Source organism: Protopterus annectens, chromosome 7.part1 (assembly GCF_019279795.1).
Source record: "Protopterus annectens isolate FY-2018-M chromosome 7.part1, PAN1.0, whole genome shotgun sequence".
Taxonomy (NCBI): domain Eukaryota; kingdom Metazoa; phylum Chordata; order Ceratodontiformes; family Protopteridae; genus Protopterus; species Protopterus annectens.
The window spans coordinates 445370288-445390200 of record NC_056740.1 but is presented as its reverse complement, the minus strand read 5'-3'; the positions used below and the strand labels follow the sequence as shown (position 1 = coordinate 445390200).

Sequence of the window (19913 nt, the reverse complement as noted above, 5' to 3'; positions counted from 1 at the left end):
TGAGCTGAAATGGCTGAGGCATGGATTAAGAAAAAGACAGGCCCTTGTGAAGCATCTCAGTTAAGTTTGTAAAATCTGAGGTAAATTGGGCACAGCTGTGCTCATCCCTTGAGATTAATTCCAGGCACAGAATCTTTTCCATTTGTCAGCATAAGACTTTCTAGTGCTAGGTCTTCTCGCCTCCAAAATGACATCCATCACAAGTTTGCTGAGGGATGCTAAGGGGGAATTTAAGTGATTAGCCAAGCTGCAAGATTCAATGTTTGGTGCTGAGGGTGCAGAATTTGGTTCTCCTGCTGAGACAGTAAGGAAGGTGTCTGAGACAGGTGCCAAGGTGAAATGTGTGACACACTGCAGAGGAGTGGGTACCACTGTTGGCGAGGCCAGTCTGGAGCAATCAAAATCATTTTTGGTTTATCCTGTTTGACTTTTAGTAGAACTTTGGAAAACAGAGGCAGAGGGGTAAAAGCATGGACTGTAAGGGTTTTCCAGCTGAAGAACAAAGCATCCACTGTCCAGGCTTTTTTGTGAAGTGTTCTTGTGCAAAATTTGTCCAACTGGTAGTTCTGGCATGAGGCAAAAAGATCTATGTCTGGGCTCCCCCATTTGCGTGTCAACATGCCAAAAACCCGTGGTTCCAGTTTCCATTCGTGTGGGTTCATGAGATTTCTGCTTAGTTTGTCTGCCAGAACATTCAGCTTTCCTGGCAGGAATTGAGCCTGTAGTTGTACTTGGTATCTCAAGGCCGTGATCCACAATGCCATGGCTAGTCTGCAGAGGGGGTAGGAATGTGTACCCCCTGCTTGTTTATGTACCACATAACAGTGGTGTTGTCCGTCTTTATTAGTTATTGTCCTGGATGAAGGTAGTCCTTGAAGGCTGTCAGAGCATTCTGTACAGCTAGGATTTTTTTTTTTTGATTGATATGAAGGTGCATTTGATTTGGACTCCATTTGCCCTGAATGCACTTCCCTGCCAGATGAGCCCCCGATGCATAGATGAAGCATCTGTAGTTAGGGTTTGGGCAGCAGAGGGTGGTGTGAATGGCAGTCCCTTGTTTTGGTGGCAGGCCTCTGCCCACCATAAGAACTCTAGGCGCAGGCAAGGTATGATAGGAATCATTGTTTCCAGGCTGCGACAATGCTGACTCCATAAACTTTTTAAGTACCACTGAAGTTTCCTCATATGCAGTCTTGCATATGGAATTAGAAGAATGCAAAAGGCCATGAACCCCAAGGCTTGCAGTATTTGCCTTGCAGATAGCAGAGTTTTTGTGGCCACCTGTTTGACTAAGTCACCAAATGAATTTTCTTTCCTGGCATAACGAAAGCCATCTGGGCAGTTGTATTCAAGCTTGCACCCAGGATTTTTGAGAGGGTACAAGATGTGATTTCTTTTTGTTTATGGTGTACCCTAAACAAGTTAGAACTCTTTTTACAAACGCCAGATGTTTTAGAAGACTGGCCTGGTTTTCTGCCTGAATTAGACAATTGTCCAGGTATGGATATATTTGAATATTTCTTTGCCTGCAAAATGCAATTACTGGAGCAAGACACTTTGTGAATACCCTGGGCGCAGAAGACAGACCAAAGGGCAGTGCAGAGAACTGATAATGCATGCAGCCTGCTTTGAAGCGTAGGTACCTTCTGCAAGATTCCCTGATTGGGATATGCAGGTAAGCCTCTTTTAGATCTAGAGCTGCCAAACAGGCATCCTTGCCTAGCATAGGAAGTAACTGGTGAAGAGTCAGCATCTTGAATTTTGGAATGTCCAGAAAGGTGTTTAGAGTAGACAGGTCCAGAATTGGACACCACAATTTGTCTTTTCTGGGTACCAGGAAAAGTCTGGAATAGAAACCTTGTCCCCTTTTCCTCTTCTGGTACTAGTTGAATAGCCCCCTTGTTTAGGAGAGAAAGTACTTGTTTCTGAGCCTCTGCCCACTGATTTGGGGGCAGGTCTGGCCACCCGTTTGGGATTGGCAACGTGTAGAAATGAAACCTGTATCCTTGGGACACTATATTTAACACCCATTTGTCCGGGGTTATAAGTTGCCAGTTTCTGGAATGAAGAGACAGTTTTGAGACTGTTTACCACAGAGTGGTGCCTCGTTTCCAGATTTGGAAGCGAAAGCACCCCATTGCTTAGTTCTGAAAGTCCCTTGAGACTGAAAGCTGGTGCTTTTGGAATGTCTGGGTTTGACTGGAGTGGCTCTGGAGGGAGCGGGAAAAGAACAGTTCTTAGTAGGTCAGTGCCTACTAAATCAAGGAGGTTGTACTTGTAAGAAATCTTTCACAGTTTGCATAGATTTAGCTTTATCTTCCATCTTTTTTAGAACATCTTCAGCCTTACTGCCAAACAGGCAGTCCTGCTGTAAAGGATCATCCAAAAGTTTTGCTTTAACTTGATCAGGCAGAGATTGCTTCTTAAGCCAAGCAGGTCTTCTAAGCACAGACCCAGTAACAGCAGCCCTGCAAGAGGCCTCTAAAAAAATCAAAACCACATTGCAAAGTATGTTTGCCAACTTGTTCAGCTGAATGCAATAAGTCCTGTAAATCTGTATTATCCACACAGTCAGAAATCAACATAATTTTCTGTTTAAGCAGTCCCATGATATGCTGTTGATATTTTAGCATATGGAATTGACAGTTTAAAGCCCTGACTGCTAAAGTTGCAGAAGTATAAGCCTTTTTACCCCATCTATCCAGCGCCCTAGAGTCTCTATCAGAAGAGGTAGGATTTTTAGCAGTAGAAGCCTTAATGCCCTTGGGGCCCTGAGAAATGGTTTCAAGGTCTGCAACAGGATTTTTGAAAAGGAATTTGTGGGACTCAAGAACCCTGCAGTACCCGTCTGGTTTGCTAGGAGCTGGAGGCAAGGAATCAGGGGCCATACTGGACTCCGAAAACACATCAACAATGTCTACTACAGGAGGTATAGCCAAAGGCCTTTGCCGAGGAAGACGGAAATCCCTAAGCCTCTTTTTGGATTCAGAGAAATCCTGACTTTCCCAGTGGAAATGTTCCCTTAAGGTATGTAAAGTTTTCCCGAGAAATCCTCAGATGGAGAAGCAGGGGGAATGGAATCCTTTGCATCAGAGTCCTCATAAGTAGGTATGGACAAATCCAGATCATTAGAAGAATCAGAAGAAAGAGAGTCCTGTTCAGAAGAATCATAGTCAAGTTCAATCCTAGGCCTCTTGGAGGGGGGGGGGGGGTTGACTACCCCTGATTAGAGTAACTGAATCTTCGGCCATTTTGATCACTTGTTTTTTAGGCATAGGGGCCTGATCATGTGGCCTGGGCGTCGGTTTTTTAGACATAGATCGAGATTTAGGCCTTTGTATCGAAGTTGGAGTCGGTTTAATATGCAAGTCTGTAGGCCTGAATACACCCTCAGAAGCCGGTGCCTGCTCAGCGGCTCCGAACCCATCTAAGGTAGAGACATCCACGGGTTCCATATGTGAAGCATCTCACGGCATACCGAACTCAGAATGGGTCTCAGTAGAGGCCTGCAAATCAGAAGTAGCGGGTTTCAGGGGCTGTGAAAGCACCTCACTGATTACCGGCGCTTAGAAGGGTCGTCGGCAGTTTTGGACCTCAACAGCCTCTCTGTCTTTTTCTTTGCATTTTTTTCGGTATTCTGGTAGTCGGATGGCTAACCGACATCATTTCTGGATAATTAAACTGAGAACTGAAATATTTAGATGCAAAAATGTACCGACGATGGATAGTGCGCTGATTAAATAAAGCACAAAACCGACAGCAAGGTACGTCGTGGTCAGGGCCTAGGCAAGGAATACAGTACAAATGAAAATCATTATGAGGTATTTGCTTCCCACGAGTAATGCAATTATTAACTTTTACTGACATTGGCAAGGAGCAAGAAAAAGTTTCCCCAACAGGGTATTTTAGTTGAAGACTTCAGTTCTGAAACTCGAAAATGAAAATTTCAGGAGTCTGCCGACTAGCACTTGCAAACTGCTTCTGCTTCAGGCACCGTGCGGCAAGAATGACTGATGTAATGACATCGGCTGCATGTTTTATACCCCTGACGACCTCACATTATGGAAGAAGGGAAAGCAACCGACGCAGGACCCAAGACTTTGTTAACCAGACCGACTGGGGGCAACCTGTCAGCAGATTACCCTAATGTAATGATTGCAACAGTGAAACACGAAGAACATCAGTAGGTAATGGCAGCTTCTGCGGTGATGGCCTTCTGCAAAATGGTATGGTACAGCATCAATGCAAGTCCTGTGTGATGTCTGTTCATGCAGTTAGGTGTTAAGATGACCGTAGCTTGACTACCTCCAGAGACAGACAGTAGATCAAGTCTTCAGGGGTGCTGACTTGGCCTTCTTGAGAAGGGTTCAATATCCCGTTTTGCAGACCCCTTTGACCCCATGGTTAGCATTCAAAAAATCGGCCACATCTGCCATGGCCACCCCCTACTGGATGGATGGACAGACAGACAAAGGGCTGACACTGGGATTTACTGAACCACAGACATTTGGAACCGGATTCCTAGTGAAGGATCTCCAAGAATTCCTAAATTTGACTTCCACAGCAGACAGTATCTTCCCTTCTTGCTTACACACTGTCAGCTTCTCCTTAACCAATAGTTCGAAGAACAAAGATCAAAGATTGTGTTTGCAAAGGATGCCTTAAAGTTGCCCACAATGTTGGACAGGTGGAGCTAGGCATGGCGTTAAGAGTTATGCCACTGCCTTACTGCCCTAGTTGCCCCATCAGCTGCATTATGATACAGACACAGAGAGATTTGTGATTTTGAGCATTGTTTTTATGGTGGTCCGTAACTGTTTAGTAGATTCCTAAATCATGGGCTGACCCTAAGTATCCATAGCTGATTTAGCCAAGTCCCTTTGGAATATATTCATAGGTTCATAATAGGCTATCTGCCCCTATGGCATTTATAAGCCTAGCCAGAGTGTGTTTGGCTTTCACCACCCTTTTAGATTAGTTGACTGTGCCTCTGTATAGTAGGTCACAGAAGGTAGCCCTTTTAAGGTTAGTTTACTGTGGCTCTGTCAAGCAGGGACACAGAAGAGATCCCAGGGGTAAACTTACAATCTCCCATCCACTCATCAAGATTTCACTTTTTGGCATTTAGCTTTAGGCCATGGTTCTGGCACCAGTTATCCGTCTCTGTGAGACCCTTTTGGAGGATGCTTGTGTCAGCCGGAGAGTCGATTACAGCACCCAGTTTGCAGTCATCTGCGAACTTGGTCAGCCACAGTCCACCCATGTTAGCCTGTACCTCGGAGAAATATATACCGAACAAGAGAGGTCCCAGGACTGAGCCTTGTGGGACACCACTTGTAACTGGTTTAGAGTCTGACATGGCACCTGCTATTCTGACCATGTGGGTTATATCCCTGAGCCAGTTTGCAACCCATCTTGTGACATAGGGGTCGATATTTAAGCTGGTGAGTTTATTTATGATGCCCGAGTGGGGTATTGTGTCGAATGTTTTTGTGAGGTCCAGGAAGGCTGTGTGGACTACCTTCCATTCATCTATGGCTTTGGTAACTGTTTCAAAGAAGTCAACCAGGTTCAAGAGGCAAGATCTGCCCTTAACGAAGCCGAATTGGGTAGGATCCAGTGTCTGGAGGTTCCCAATGTCTTTGTTTATGATTTCCATGATGATACGCTCCATAGCTTTGCAGACCAGGCTAGTCAGGCTTATAGGGAGATAGTTTCCAGGGTCTGTTGTGGCACCACCTTTGTGGAGTGGGACCACTGTTGCTGTACGCCATTCCTTGGGTACATATCCTGTAGAAAGGCTGAGACTGAACAGTGACTTTATATGAGGGTTTAGTTCTTCTTAGAGCTCGTGTAAGACGCAGCCAGGGACACCGTCTGGTCCCACTGATGCTGTGTTTTTTGCTTTGGAGAGGGCAGCTCTCACCTGTGCATCTGTGATCTCCAGAAGGCTACACTCTGTTGGGATAGACATTTGCTCTTTTGGGGGGGGAGGGGGGGAGAAGTTTGCACTGAACCTTTCTGCCAGGATGTTGGCAATGTTTGTGGGTTCAGTGTATTTTTTGCCATTTTGCACCAACTTAGAGCATATCTGGGAGTTGCCTCTCAGGCTTCTGACATAACTAAAGAAGGCCTTGTGATTATCTTTAGTGTCTTGTGCAATTTTTCTTTCGAAGCTGCCTTAGATGATTTTATGAGGGATCGTAGTTTCTTGCTAGTACTGATCAGTGATGTCTTCCCTTTTTGGGATTTTGCTCTGTCATGTAGTAGCTTTCTCCTTCTGTTGTATAGCTTATTTATGGCCGGGGTCCACCAGACAGGTCTCCTGCCTTTGGAGGAGTGAGTCTTGGTTTTATTTGGGATAGCACGCTCCATGCATTCCTGTAGGTGTCCATAGAATGCTTTTGTAAAGGATTCTGCATTCTGGGCCATATTTTCCACTGGCCCGGGGGCTTTGAAGGATTCCACCTCAGTTTTGAGAAGTGTAAAGTTTGCTTTTAAGAAGTTCTTCACCGTGGTTTCCTTGGCTAGGCGTGGGGATGGAATATGGATGTCCAGTGAGATTTGTTTATGGTCTGATCTTACCAATGAGGGGTATACCTCTGGTGTGGAACATAGAGACCCCATGTTGGTGATGATCAGATCCAATACGTTTTCCCCTCTTGTGGGAGTGGTGACCAGTTGTTCCATAGCATTTGAGTTTATAAATTCTAGGAACCGTTGGGTGAGGGGTGTTTGGGCTTGAGTAGTTTTCCCAATCGATGTTTGGGTAGTTGAAGACACCCAATATAATAGTGTTTGGAGAGACCTTCATATTCTCCAGTGTTCTCAGGAAAGCCGAGTGAGGTTCCTGTGTTTGGGAGGGTGGTCTGTAGCAGGCTACAAACTGAAAGGCAGTTTTTCCCACTGTTAGTTGCACATGGATGGTCTCCGATGCTTGGTGCAGTGCCACTAACCTGGAGGTGTGGGTATCTTTGATAAATATGGATACTCCCCCTCCTTTTGTGGTTCGGTCTGAGTTTTGGGGCCGGAAAGCATGGTATGAAGTATAACTTGTTAGTGCTGGGGTGCTCTCGGGAGCCTTGAACCAGGTTTCTGTTACTGCACAGATATCGATATTCTCCATACTGAGGAGAGTCTTGAGTGCATGCATCTTGAGGTTTAGACTTCTGGCGTTGAGCAGCATTACCCTTAGTTTTTCTTTGTGTTGTCTATGGGGGTGGGTTTGTCTTTTGAGCCTTGCCTAAAAAAGGCACTATGGGGGAGGCAAGAGGCTTTGCCAGTATTCGAAATCCCAGGGATGACAGGTGCAAGCGATCCCTAGCGAAGCAAAGTGGCTTGTCGAGCATGTCATCCCAGGCTGACAGACACTGGATCCCCTTTGAATGACACCAATACTTCAGCCAATTGTTAAAATTGATCATTTTGTCTTTACACTGTGGCATCATTCTTGGTGAGGGTAAGATGCTATTCAAGGTCAGGATCATACTGGCCTGGGCTACATGATCAAAGAGCTCCTGTACGGCTTTTTCCATGTAGTCCAGGGAGGTACGTCTCAGGTCATTCACACCAGCATGGACAATGACGGAGTCATATTTGTACTTGCTTTGGAGTGACCTGAGTGCTTGTGTTATGTGGTGGATCCTGGCACCCGACAGGCAGCTTACAGTGACCTTCTCCTTGTTCAGCCTGGTGAGTGGGACATCAGTGTGTCTGACAATAGAGTCACCTATTACAAGTGTATTAGGTGTGTTGTTTAGCTTTAAGGGCTGTGACTGTGTGGCACACTGACTTTGTGAGCTATGTGCTACGTGGATAGTTTTGTGGTAGTTGCTGCTTGGATGTCTGCTTTGGAGGTCTCTGCTGCTTATGCAGATTTCTATTTAGAGCTTCTGAGTATGTTTTTGTGCGTTTATGTGTTTGGTTTGCTGATGCGATAGGTCTATGTGAGACTGGATTTGTGGTGTGTGTGTGTGTGTGTGTGTGTGTGTGGTTACCTTCTCCTCCTGACAGGCTATGCCAGTACTGGGTTGAGAGAGCTTAGCCTCCAGTTTGGCTATATAGTTGAATCTCTCACATATATTTGAGCTTGTTGGGAGGAGGAGAGGGTGGTCTGTATACATAAGGCAGTTGTAACATTGTCTCATGATTCCCAGATTCACCAGCTGGACTGGAGAGTAAACCCGAAATTGACCTTTGGACATGCCTGAATAATATAGGGAACTACTTATTGACTGATCAGAAAAAACCAATAGGGAGCAAGTGCTTAAAAGGAGTATAAGAGGATGTAGTGCTTTAGTTTGTGTTTACCTATGAAATTACTTATATGAGCAAGTGCAGGGCTTTAGAATGAAAATAGAGTGCTTAATTATAGATTTAGAGCAGTTCTAATGGAAAAACTGAAACCTGTTTAAGCGGCGCTGCCTGACACTGCTCTGTGCGCAACACCGCGCAAAAAGAGAGTTGCAGGGTTTTAAGAGAGAGAGATCAAGGAGTTTAGAATTGACCCAAAATGGCCAATAAAACTACAGCTTCTAGGCAGTAACCACTCCTACAGAGACAGGCAGGCTGCTCAGTGTTAACCACTGCCACTGGTGAACAGAGAGACTTCCCCTTTAGCCCAAGTAAGCACTGGCCTCCAAGAAACTTACAAACAGTTCAAAACAGCAAATCTGTAACTGAACTTTCTTAAATTTCAGAAAGTGGGAAAAAAGCAAGATTTTTTTGTTTTAGTTTAAAGGTAGCAGAGATACACAAGTAGCAAAATATTCACAACAGTGCAATAAATGACCCCACACGAGTGCTAGGCCAAAGTCAGGTAAAATGCAATTTTAAGAGAAAAAAACTATTTTAAATTAAGTGTAGCACAGGAAATGCAATAAAACAGGCTCTAGATGTGTTCTAAATACTGTTTCTAATACAGATATAGTTATTTTATTTATTTATTTTACATTTGTTGACCGGGCTAGTCTGGCTGGATGCATGTCCATTTTCAGCAGTGGCCCGAGGAGAAAAGCTCCACTATATAAACTTTAGCAAGCTGGAAAACTCCAAAAAGTAGGCGGCAAAGCAGTAATTCTAAACAATAAATCAAAAGAAAATTCTTAAAATCTCAAAAGTGGCTCCTTTCTTCTCTCAGCATTTTCTCCCCTTGGTAGGTGCTTCAGCAACAACTAACAAGCCTGGAAAGATGCCAAAACCACAATCAAGTCAATTAAGGCGCCAGGGGTATAAATGCGATTTCCCCTCATATCGCCCTGGACTCTTGTTTGGGGGGACGGACAGAAGACAATTCGTCTGTCAGGTCCTTCTTAGTGGCTGCTGGAACAATTAAGAGACCACCAGTGGACCTTCAGACCAAAACTGCTATACTTAAGGGTGACAAGACTCTCTGGTTTTCATGGTATGGCTTCTGTTGTATTAGGTTCTTATCATGCCCTCCTGTTTACCAAATTTATGAGATGCTTGGCAAGAGTGACCATCCAAGAAGTAGAAGGGATGAGACATATGTCTCAAAGGGCACTTTCACATCCTGAGAGGATGGGTCAGATAACTAGGGGAACACTCTCTTCCATCCAAGTCAGTATAAGAGTGAAGGACTCCAAATGGAATGTGTGTGTTTTCTTTTACCTGTTCTCCTCCTAGGAATTGCTAGCTGTGACTGGTCTAAGTCCACAAAAGAGTCTGATCACTTTGGTTATGAACCTCCAAAGGATACAGCTCTGCTCTCTCCTTGACAGCCTTGATGAATAAGCTGAAGCTCTGATGGACGAGCATCTTGGGGTGGCGCGATTACCAAAGGAAGTTTTGTCAGCCAATCTGGAGCAGAGCAGGTGGTTATTCTCTCCATAAACTCAAAGGCAGATCCTAAGTCCATCTCGCTTGAGGCACTTCCCTTCAGAACAGACTCAGACACTACCAAAATGAAAGTGGGTGACAGTGACTAAGGAAACCCTAAAATGAAGGACCCGGATGACCATGAGGTGGTGACTGGAATCAGCAGCTTGGCTCCATGTGTGCCATTCATAAAAATGGTTCCAAAGTCACAATGTTGAGCTTTCAGGTCAGAGACCCACATGATTCAAGAGGGGCTGAAGAGTGCACTGGATAAGATACTGTTGACATCTAAAGGGGCTGTCGGTACCAATGTCACAAAAGATGGGTGAATATCCAGATTTGAAACTTCTGATGCAGAAACTGTCACTGGGGAAAAAGTTAAAACAAGTGAGGGGGACCAACCCAATACACCCTAGTAACAACAGAGATAATGGGATGATGCCAAGTTCCAACTGCGTATTCCAAAAGGCCCTCATCATGGGGCTCTCCATCTGCTTCAGAAGGGCTCCTGAAGGAGCGAGTATAGACTTTAAGAAAGAAATAGGAGGATGAGGTCTGGAAACCATGAAACAGGACAATTTCTTAGTTTCTTTCTCTCTCTCTGGAGTGCCTGCTGCCTGACCTGGAAGTAGACTTTTCCCCGATAATTATAGTGTCCATAACTGGAAATTTCTGTCTCATCGTTGTGGAAAGGCAAGATTTTTCTTGGCCACTTTTGGGGAAAAAGGAAGGTACTTGCAAATCAGCCATATACTTCTTGGATTCCTTATCCCCTTCTTTTCCTTTCCCTACCTCTGGTTTATCACCTGGCTCTAAAGGAAAATGATCTTTAATTATAAATGTTCCTGTCCAATAAGTACCTCGGATCAAAACACGTGCAGATTAAGTAGTCATCCTTTAAATATTTAAACAGCACACAAATTGCGTGCATCTTGGCACGGGATTTTATGCCTACAACTGCTGCATTTCTTAACAGTCTTACCCCCTAAGAACTCAACAATAATACCACAAATTGGAATAACAAAACTACCTTCTAAAGTGAACTATTTAACTGCTTTAACTACTACCACTACTTGCTAACAAACACGTGATGGCTGAATGCCCACATAACCATTTCCAGACTTGGACTAAGTAGGCTCTCCACCATAAGAGTGAAGGCTGATCAGTTGCGACACAGACACCCATCCAAAAACCTAACGGGAGAACCAGGTGCAGCACCTGGCAGCATTAATACCTGCACCATTGTACCTCCCTCCTGATTAGCTCACATTTTTTATTAAAATAAGAAAGTCACAGAACATAGGTATCACCACAGCATACTTGACTTTAAAACGTTTAAGACTGCTCTGATTCTAACCAGGAAACGTACTTCCAATACAAGTTGCAGTGCTTGTTGAAATGCATATTTCAAGACAGCAGTAACTGTACATGTGACTTAAAATGCACTTTGTTAATTATTAAAAATGGAATAACACCTCATATTTCTGTTTCTGCTCTATCTGGAGAACTGCAGATTCTTCCAAGGACAACAGCTGTGTTGGCATGTGATGCAGCACTGGCAGTCTAGCTGCTGTGATGTCATCAAGATGTTGTTTATCTCGTAATCTTCTCTCTGCTTTAGACAGCTGGCACTCAGGTCTTCCTGGGGACTGACTACCTGATGATCCATAAGATGAGCTCTGAGACTCAGAAGGTAGCCTAAATTAAAAATCAGACAGAAGGGAAGCACCTGTAAAACTTCAGCAACACAATGAGAAAGGAAATGTTTCTACTGGAACAGAATGTAAACACGTACGAAAGGCAGTTAATAAAAGTACAATTTTCAGAGTGCAGTTATCATTAGATTATCAAGATGACCTTTCACAACCAAGAAACCCCAAGTCTGTAAATAAAAAAGTTATGTACTCACCATAACGTTCCATCTGAATAGTTCTACTTCATTTGTCTTCAACCTGTGCGTCTTCGGATCCACATCTGATCAGATACGGCCGCATTTTCCTGCTATGGCTTTGAGCTCCATGCTCCTCCCCTTACCCATAACGCCCCCCTGTCAGACACCCAACCCAATGACACCTTACCATCAATCGCCAATCGTCACAAAAAGAACCTTAGCTTGGACAGGACTAAGGATCCCAACAATAGCCGTCCGAAACAAAGGACATGTCATATTCCAAAAGATAAGGTTAGGGGGAAGGAGGGGGGACGGGACGGTTGAAGACAAATGAAGTAGAACTACTCAGATGGAACGTTATGGTGAGTACATAACTTACTTATCTGAACTAGTTTACTTCATTTGCTCTTCAACCTGTGGGACAGAGTTCCCAGCTACCTAACTCTTGGGTGGCCCTCATGGAAGGATATTCTGGAGTACTGCAGGGCCAAAGGATGCTCTACTCCTAGAGACCAAATCTAGCTTATAATGAAAAATAAAGGTGTGAGATGAGGCCCAAGTAGTAGCTGAACAAATATCATCCAAATATACCCTAGACCAAAAATCTGCTGACCTAGCCATAGATCGGGTCGAATGAACCTTCACTTTTCCTGGTAGAGACAAACCTCTTTCTGAATAAGTCCGGCCAATGCAATGTGAAATCCAGCGTGCAACTGTCACTTCTGAAACAGATTCCCAAAGAAGGGCTTGGCATAGAACACAAAGTTGATCAGACTTATTGAATGGTTTAGTCCTGTGAAGATAAAACCTTAACTTCCTATGTACATCCAGTAAATGTAATTTTTATTCCCCCTTGTTCTGGTAGTTAGGAAAAAATACTGGCAAATTAATGGTCTGATTAATATTGGCTTCCAAAGCTACCTTAGGTAGTAAGGACAGGTTAGTGCATAGTGACACTCTATCTTTGTGAAAGATCATATAAGGGACTTTGATAGAAAGGGCTTGAAGCTCTGACACCCTTCTAGCAGACGTGATGGCAGCCAAGAAAGCAGCTTTCCAAGTCAAAAATAGTAGATCCACAGATGTTGCAGGCTCAAAGAGTTTTTTATTTACATTTTTATATTTACCCTTTTATGGGGAATGTCTATATGCTTTACTATGCTCATTAGAGTGATAGATCCAATAATATGCTCTTTTATAAACCATATTGATGGTTTTATCATTTATATTTAATGTATCTACATTTATTAAGTATTTTTTGGTGTAGATTACGTATGCGAGTTTACTGAAATTACCTTTTTTATATGTGCATTTTTATACATACACATTATGCATTATTTTATCCCTTTGTTGATGTATCATTTACATTTGAGGTATATGTTAAAACTTGTAAACATAAGAAACTAGTTTAGTACGTTTACGCACTTGGTACTGGGTATTTAAAGCGCTGTCTCGCGCTATTTTATATCTCTGATGAAGCTTCCTGATACAGGACGCGAAAACGCTGGATGTATTTGTGCTTTTAATAAATTTGAGCGTTAAGAAAACGAGTGGCTACACTTCTCCATTTGTTCTGAACTCTTTGTGGTGACCAGTTTGTTCGTTTTTACCGTTTTTTTGGAGGCTCAAAGAGTGGTGAAACCAATGCCTGCAACAGTAAGGTGAGGTCCCACGGCGGAATCGGGTCCTTAACCAGGAGTTTGAGAAGAAAAGCACCTTTGGAAAGGTTTTACAAAGTATAGAGGAAGCCAAAGAAGACATGTTTACCCCAACATGAAAATTAGAGATGGCTGCTAGTTGGGACTTTAACCGTAGAGGAATAGCGCCCTGTTGAAAACTGCTAGCCAGAAAAATCTACAACTGCTGAAAGCAGAGCAGTGAAAGGATCCAAAGACCTCTGAGTGGCCCATATAGAAAAACGTTTCCGTTTACTATGGGTAGACTTTTCTGGCAGACGATTTATGAGCTGCTGCCAGAATGGACTTAACAGGAGATGACAGACCGGGAGTCCTAATAATCATGGGAACTGCAGCAGCCAAGCAGTGAGCTTCAGACTGCCCAGATCTGCATGAGGGATCCCCAAGGTATGAGAGAGCAGATCTGCTACTGGATCCAAGGTCCATGGTGGAGCAACTAGATAAGACCCGGTAAGGGGAAACCAAACCTGTCGAGGTCAGAATTGGGAGATTAGGATCACAGTGCACCCCAGTCTTCAGGCTTTCTGTAGAACTTCGACATAAGGGGAAGAGGACGATAAGCATAAAGAAGCCCAGGAGGCCAAGCATAAGTCAGAGAGTCTCTGGGGGCTTCAGAGCGAAAAACTCGCCACATTTCGCATTGGAAGGAGATGCGAAGAGATTGCAGCAAGGGCAACCCCACTGTAGAAAGATCTGTTCCGCTACTGAAGGATTCAGAGACATCAGGATCAATCTGATGAGCCTGTCCGTTAGAGTGTGCATTGTCACCAGAAAGTAGCCAGTGGAGTTCGCCCATTCCCACACTCTCATGGCCTCTTGACATAAGGGCTATGATCTGGTTCCCCCTTGTTTGTTGATATACCAGACCACTGACATTTTGTCTGTCTGAACTGCAATAGTTCCCAGAGGAAGATGAGCATGAAGGGCCTGCAACGCAAGAACCACTTTGACTGTCCTTCCTGAACAGTAACCCCTCACCCTAGTAGGTAGGCGTCCGTGGTCACTGTGGCCTTGGGGAAAGCTGGTTGAAACGGACGTCCCTAGAGGAGATCCAGGGACTGAACCCACCACCAAAGGGAGTCCCTGCACGCTTCTGAAATTCTCACTGGAAAGGACAATGGAAGGTCTAACAGTGACCACTGAACTGCAAGTGTTCACTGCAGTACCCTCATGTGAAGGCTCGCCATTGGAAAAAGATTTATCGTGGTCGCTCTGGAACCCACAGCCCTTAACACTGCTTTGGCTGTTGGTAAAAGGGTCTGCAGAATGTGTAAGATGTGTAACCTCAAGCTGCATATCCTGTCTGATGTGAAGAACACCTTTGTTTGTATTGTGTCCAGCTGAAATCTAAAATCTGAACCGGGAGAAGAACAGACTTGTTCCTATTGATTGTAATGCCCAACTTGTTGGCTAGCTGAAGGAAGGAGTCCATGGCCTGACATAGTAGATGCTCTGAAGGGGCAGTAAAGAGCCAATCATCCAGGTACAGAAAGACCTGAATGCCCTGAAGCCTCAGGTGAGGTCCTACTATCACCATTACCTTGGTGAACACCCGAGGGGCTGTGGTGAGACCAAAGGGGAAGCCTCGAAACTGGTAATGATTGGCTCCCAGCTGGAAAAGAAGGAACCTCCAGGAGCGCCTGTCCATCTTGATGTGATAGTACACATCTTGCAGGTCGATCAAGCACATCCAGTCTCTGACCTGCAGATAGGGTAGGATAGACTGAATCGTGACCATCCAGAATTTTGTCTTGGTTACAGATGGGTTCAATTTGGACAGACCCAATATTGGTCTGAGGTCCCCAGTCTTTTTTGGCACTAAAAAGAACCTGGAATAAACCCTGGATCCAGACAGGCCTGGGGGGACTGGTTGGATGACTCGTTTTCGTAGCAGTGAGTCTACCTGCACTGCTGCCTCCTCCCGCTGCATGGGTGGAATGCCCAGGAGGGCTTTGTTGGATGGGGGAGGATCCTTGAACGGAACAAAATATCCTCTGGATATGACTCGTTGCACCCACTAATCTGTAATGATGGACTCCCATGCTAGTGGGTGTAGTGACAAATGACCCCCAACTGCCTCCAGAGGAGAACATCTGGGCAGCCCCTCAGGGCTGCTGTCCGGGTTTATCCAAGAAAGGTTCTTGGGACCCGAAATTCTTAACATCCCTTCTGCCTCTAGGGCAGCGTCTATCATATCCCCTCTGCCTCTGGGGGAAGGTGAGTCCTGAGCGTACCAGGAAAACACTTGAGACTTGCAGAACCACATCTTCTTCTGGCCTCACTGGTTCCTGGAAAAGGACCCCTGAGGCGGTGAGAAGTGGATCCCGACAGCAGACAGCATCTTCCTGTCCTTCTCGCTCTGGACCAAAGTCTCTCTGACCGTCTTCCCAAAAAGGGAAGAACTATCATAAGGGGTGTTGGTAAAAGACACCTTGAAGGCCTCCGAGAATAAGTGAAGCCAGGTGTGACGCTGGATGGCAACACCTGACCCCGCCGCCCATGCGGCTCCCTCCGTGGCATGGGGGAGAAAACTGATAGACGTGTTGGCTACAGCTGTTAGGGTGGCCATTTGTGCATCGAACATCTTCCTGTCCTCTGCCAACATGGACCCTGGGGTCGACTCCTTGACTTCCTTGACCAGATCTCTCTAGAGTTGAATGACATGTGCCATGAAGTTCAGTGCCTTCACACAGAAGGTCACTTGAAGCATAAACTTGCTTCCCAAAATGATCCAATGCTCTCAACTCTGGGTCAGGCGGGTGGACTGTGGAGCTCTCCTAGGAGAGTTCCTTTTTGGTGGTCGCTGCCGCCACCATCATAGCATCTACAGGGGACCCCTTGTGCCAGTGTAACTTGTAAGTGGGGGGGCTCAAGACTTTGTCCGGGGACTTGGGTATTGGCTCTATGATGTCTGGCTCCTTCCACACCCTAGACATTATCAGATCCACACATGGATCAGCAGGAGGGGACACCCAAGAGGTAGATGGGCCGGAGCTGAATGCCACCAGAAGCACGGACTCGTCGGAGGTTGGTTTTGGGACAGACCACCCCCCCCCTTTGGTGAAGGACCTCCATGATTTCTCCAAAGGAAACATCCTTGGGGAACCTTCCCCTTCATCCAGGTCCGTGTCTTCAGTGAGAGAGTCTGGAGGAGAGTCCAAGTGCCTCCTTTTACATGTATGCTGGGGGTTTCCTAAGGGGGAACTCTGGGGAGGTCTCGCAAGCGTGTTGTTCCAAGGGCAGAACTTCCTGAGGCACTACGGCCACCGATTGTCACTGAGAGGGCAAGATGGTTGGAACCACACAAGGCCGGGGGGGGGGTCTGGACAGACACCAAAAATGATATGGTCAGAGGCCTTGACCCTGTGAAAACCCTCTCCATCATGTCGAATGCTGAGGGGGAACGGACCTCCTGGGCTGACCTAGCGGAGGCCACTCCACCCCTGATCCGACCTGTCCTTGAGTGCCCTGGGAGTAAACCCAGCACAAATAGGACAGGGGGACTGGAGGTGAGACACCCCCAAGCAAACCACACACAGAGTGTGGCCATCCGCTGGAGAAAACTTATGGCCACTCTGTGCACCTTTTGAAGCCAGGCTTCAGGGCATCTGCCATGCTTAGCCGGCCCAAGACGCATGCGCGCGCGCACACACACACAGCCACACGCACACATGCACACAGCAACACAGCCATGCACACAGCCGCACACACACGCATACAGCCACAAAGCCACACACAGACAAAGCCACACACAGACAAAGCCACGCTCGCACACACAAAGCCACACACATACACCACGTGGAAAGTAAAGAGGGGAGGATAGATAGTAAAGCCTACTTTTTTTTTCCTACGGAGAGCCCAGAGAAGGTATAGAAAAAAGGGAAAGAAAAAAGATAAAGAAATGACAAATTACTGCTAAAGAAGACTCACTAACGCTCTGGAGCTCAGACCATGCTGCTTCCTCTCAGGTGGCAAACGGGATCTGAAGGAAGAAGGGAGACGGGGCATTATGGGTAAGGGAAGGAGCATGGTGCTCGGGAGCCATAGCTGGAAAATGCATCCGTGCCAGACCCGATGTGGCTCCGAAGATCCACAGGTTGAAGAGCAAATGAAGTAAACTACTTCAGATGCGTTGTGGCTCCGAAAACCCATAGGTTGAAAAGCAAATGAAGTAAACTGCTTCAGATGCAGCAAATAACTGCTGATAAAGCCTTTTGACTTTTTGCAGCTGGGGCCTACACTTTGTTTTTTGGCATATCATGCTTAGTACACACTTTGAACCTTGTGCGGAATCTCTGATGTACTGGGAGCAACTGATCTTAGAGACATGTCTAGCCTGCTCACTGATCAAGTAAGCAAATGGCAAGTGACCCACAAATGTCAGAAAAGAAGTGGATGGTACATTTAAATTATAAGAGATGGAAAACCACTTAAGATTACTAACTTGAACCTAGATTACCATGGGGACCTCAGCTCACTGGTCCAAGATAAAAAAAAGTTCACTGTTGCTCACTGCTCATCTCATGAGTTCAAAGCCACTCTTACAAACCTCTTATCAACAAAGCACACATTTTCGACAGGTGAAGAACAAAACAGGTAGGGAGACACTTTCTATATTCTCAGTGGTCAAAAGCATAAAAAAGGACTATGAGGAAAGTACAGTTGTGTACACTTACCATAAATGTAGATGTTAGAGTGTATTCACTGTTGCAGTCCTAACCAATGGGTTATCTGGCTCCCGGTAGCCCTCGGTCAGCCAGAATACCAAAGGTAAGTAAAAATTACATCGGCTGTCGTCAGTTGTAAAGGACGTCAGAGCGTCTGATACAAAATAAGGCAGCCGATGTCACTTCCTCAGTCTTTTGTGCCATAACAGTCAGAAGCCCCCCAGAAAACAAGGCTTAAACCAAAAGCCATTTTGGCAAATACCAAATTCAGGCTGTAAAGATAAAAGGGGGAAGGAGGGAGGGAAATCAGGACTGCAACAGTGAATACACTCGAACATCTACATTTATGTCAAGTGTACACAACTGTACTATGTTAATCGTGTTTCACTGCTACAGTCCTAACCAATGGGTTGATTACCAAAGCCCAGAGAAAAGGAAGGAGGAACCAACAGAATCAAGGATTGGAGATAATGTCTGCAGAACAGCAGTGGCAAACCCTGCCCCGGCTCTTGAAAACAAAGGCAAATTATAATGCTTTGTGAAAGTGTGAACAGAAGACCATGTGGCAGCCTCCAAAATGTCTTTAGTAGGGACACCCCTTAAAAAGGCTGCAGAAAAGGAAACTGCTCTAGTTGAATGGGTCCTAACCCCTTGAGTAATACAAAGTGCAATCCATTTAGAAATGGTTTGCTTAGAAATAGCCTTGCCCTGGGCTCCAGGGGCAAAACTGACCAATAACTGTGCTGATTTCCGAAGGTCTTTAGTCCTGTCCAGGTAAAACCTGAGCTGTCTATGCACATCTAGAGACTGTAGGATTCTTTCACCTCTATTTCGAGGATTAGGAAAGAAGGTAGGAGGGTGTATGGACTGATTAAGAGTCAGGCTAGAAACCACCTTAGCCATAAAGGAGGGAATGGTTCTCAGAGAGACCATATCTGCATGGAAAACAAGAAAAGGCTCCACAGGCAGCTCAAAACCACTCCTTGCTGAAGTTATAGCCAAGAGGAAGGCAGTCTTCCACGAGAGAAGTTGTAAATCTGCAGTGGCAGCTGGCTCAAAAGGAGGAAGAGTGAGATTCTCTACAACAAAATTAAGATCCCAGGCTGCAGTAGGTGCCCTTCTGGGAGGTCTTAAGTTGCAAGCACCTCTGAGAAACATTTTCATTAGGGGATGAGAGAAAATGGGTTGTTCAAAAGAACAATGAGCAGAAATGGCTGAAGCATGGATCTTGATAGAGGAAAAAGAAAGACCACCCTGAAGCAAATCAGCCAGGTATCTCAGGATCAGAGGAAGGGTAGGCTGAGAAGACTACTCCCCTCTAGCCTGCATCCAATGAGAGAATCTTTCCCATTTGCCAGTGTAGGACTTCCTTGTGCTAGGCCTCCCTCAGCACGTCAACCACCTGCTGGGAAAGGGAAGAAGAAAAGGATGAGTCATACAATGAGCCGACCTGCCAAATGGAGAGACTGAAGGAAGAAGAAAAGGATGGAGTCCATACAATGAGCCATGCTGCCAAATGGAGAGACTGAAGGAAGAAGAAAAGGATGGAGTCATGCAGTGAGCCATGCTGCCAAGTGGAGAGACTGAAGGAAGAAGAAAAGGATGGAGTCCATACAATCAGCCACGCTGCCAAATGGAGAGACTGAAAGAAGAAGAAAAGGATGGAGTCATACAATGAGCCATGCTGCCAAATGGAGAGACTGAAGATGAGGATGTAGAATGTTTCCCCCTTTCTGAACCAAAAGATCTGGCTTCAGAGGAAGATGCCAAGGAGGAAGTTGGGAGAGACTGCGAAGAAGTGGATACCAATGCTGTATGGGG

General features: G+C 45.4%; 1 protein-coding gene across 1 annotated transcript in view; it reads right to left on the bottom strand.

The window, feature by feature from the left end:
- Window positions 1-19913, bottom strand: part of LOC122807818 (myocardial zonula adherens protein-like) — a 1184151-nt gene that overhangs the window by 16467 nt on the left and 1147771 nt on the right. The window contains exon 15 of the mRNA XM_044078905.1: window positions 11313-11535. Within this exon, the coding sequence (XP_043934840.1) occupies window positions 11313-11535 (223 nt within the window). The remainder of the gene's footprint in view (window positions 1-11312; window positions 11536-19913) is intronic.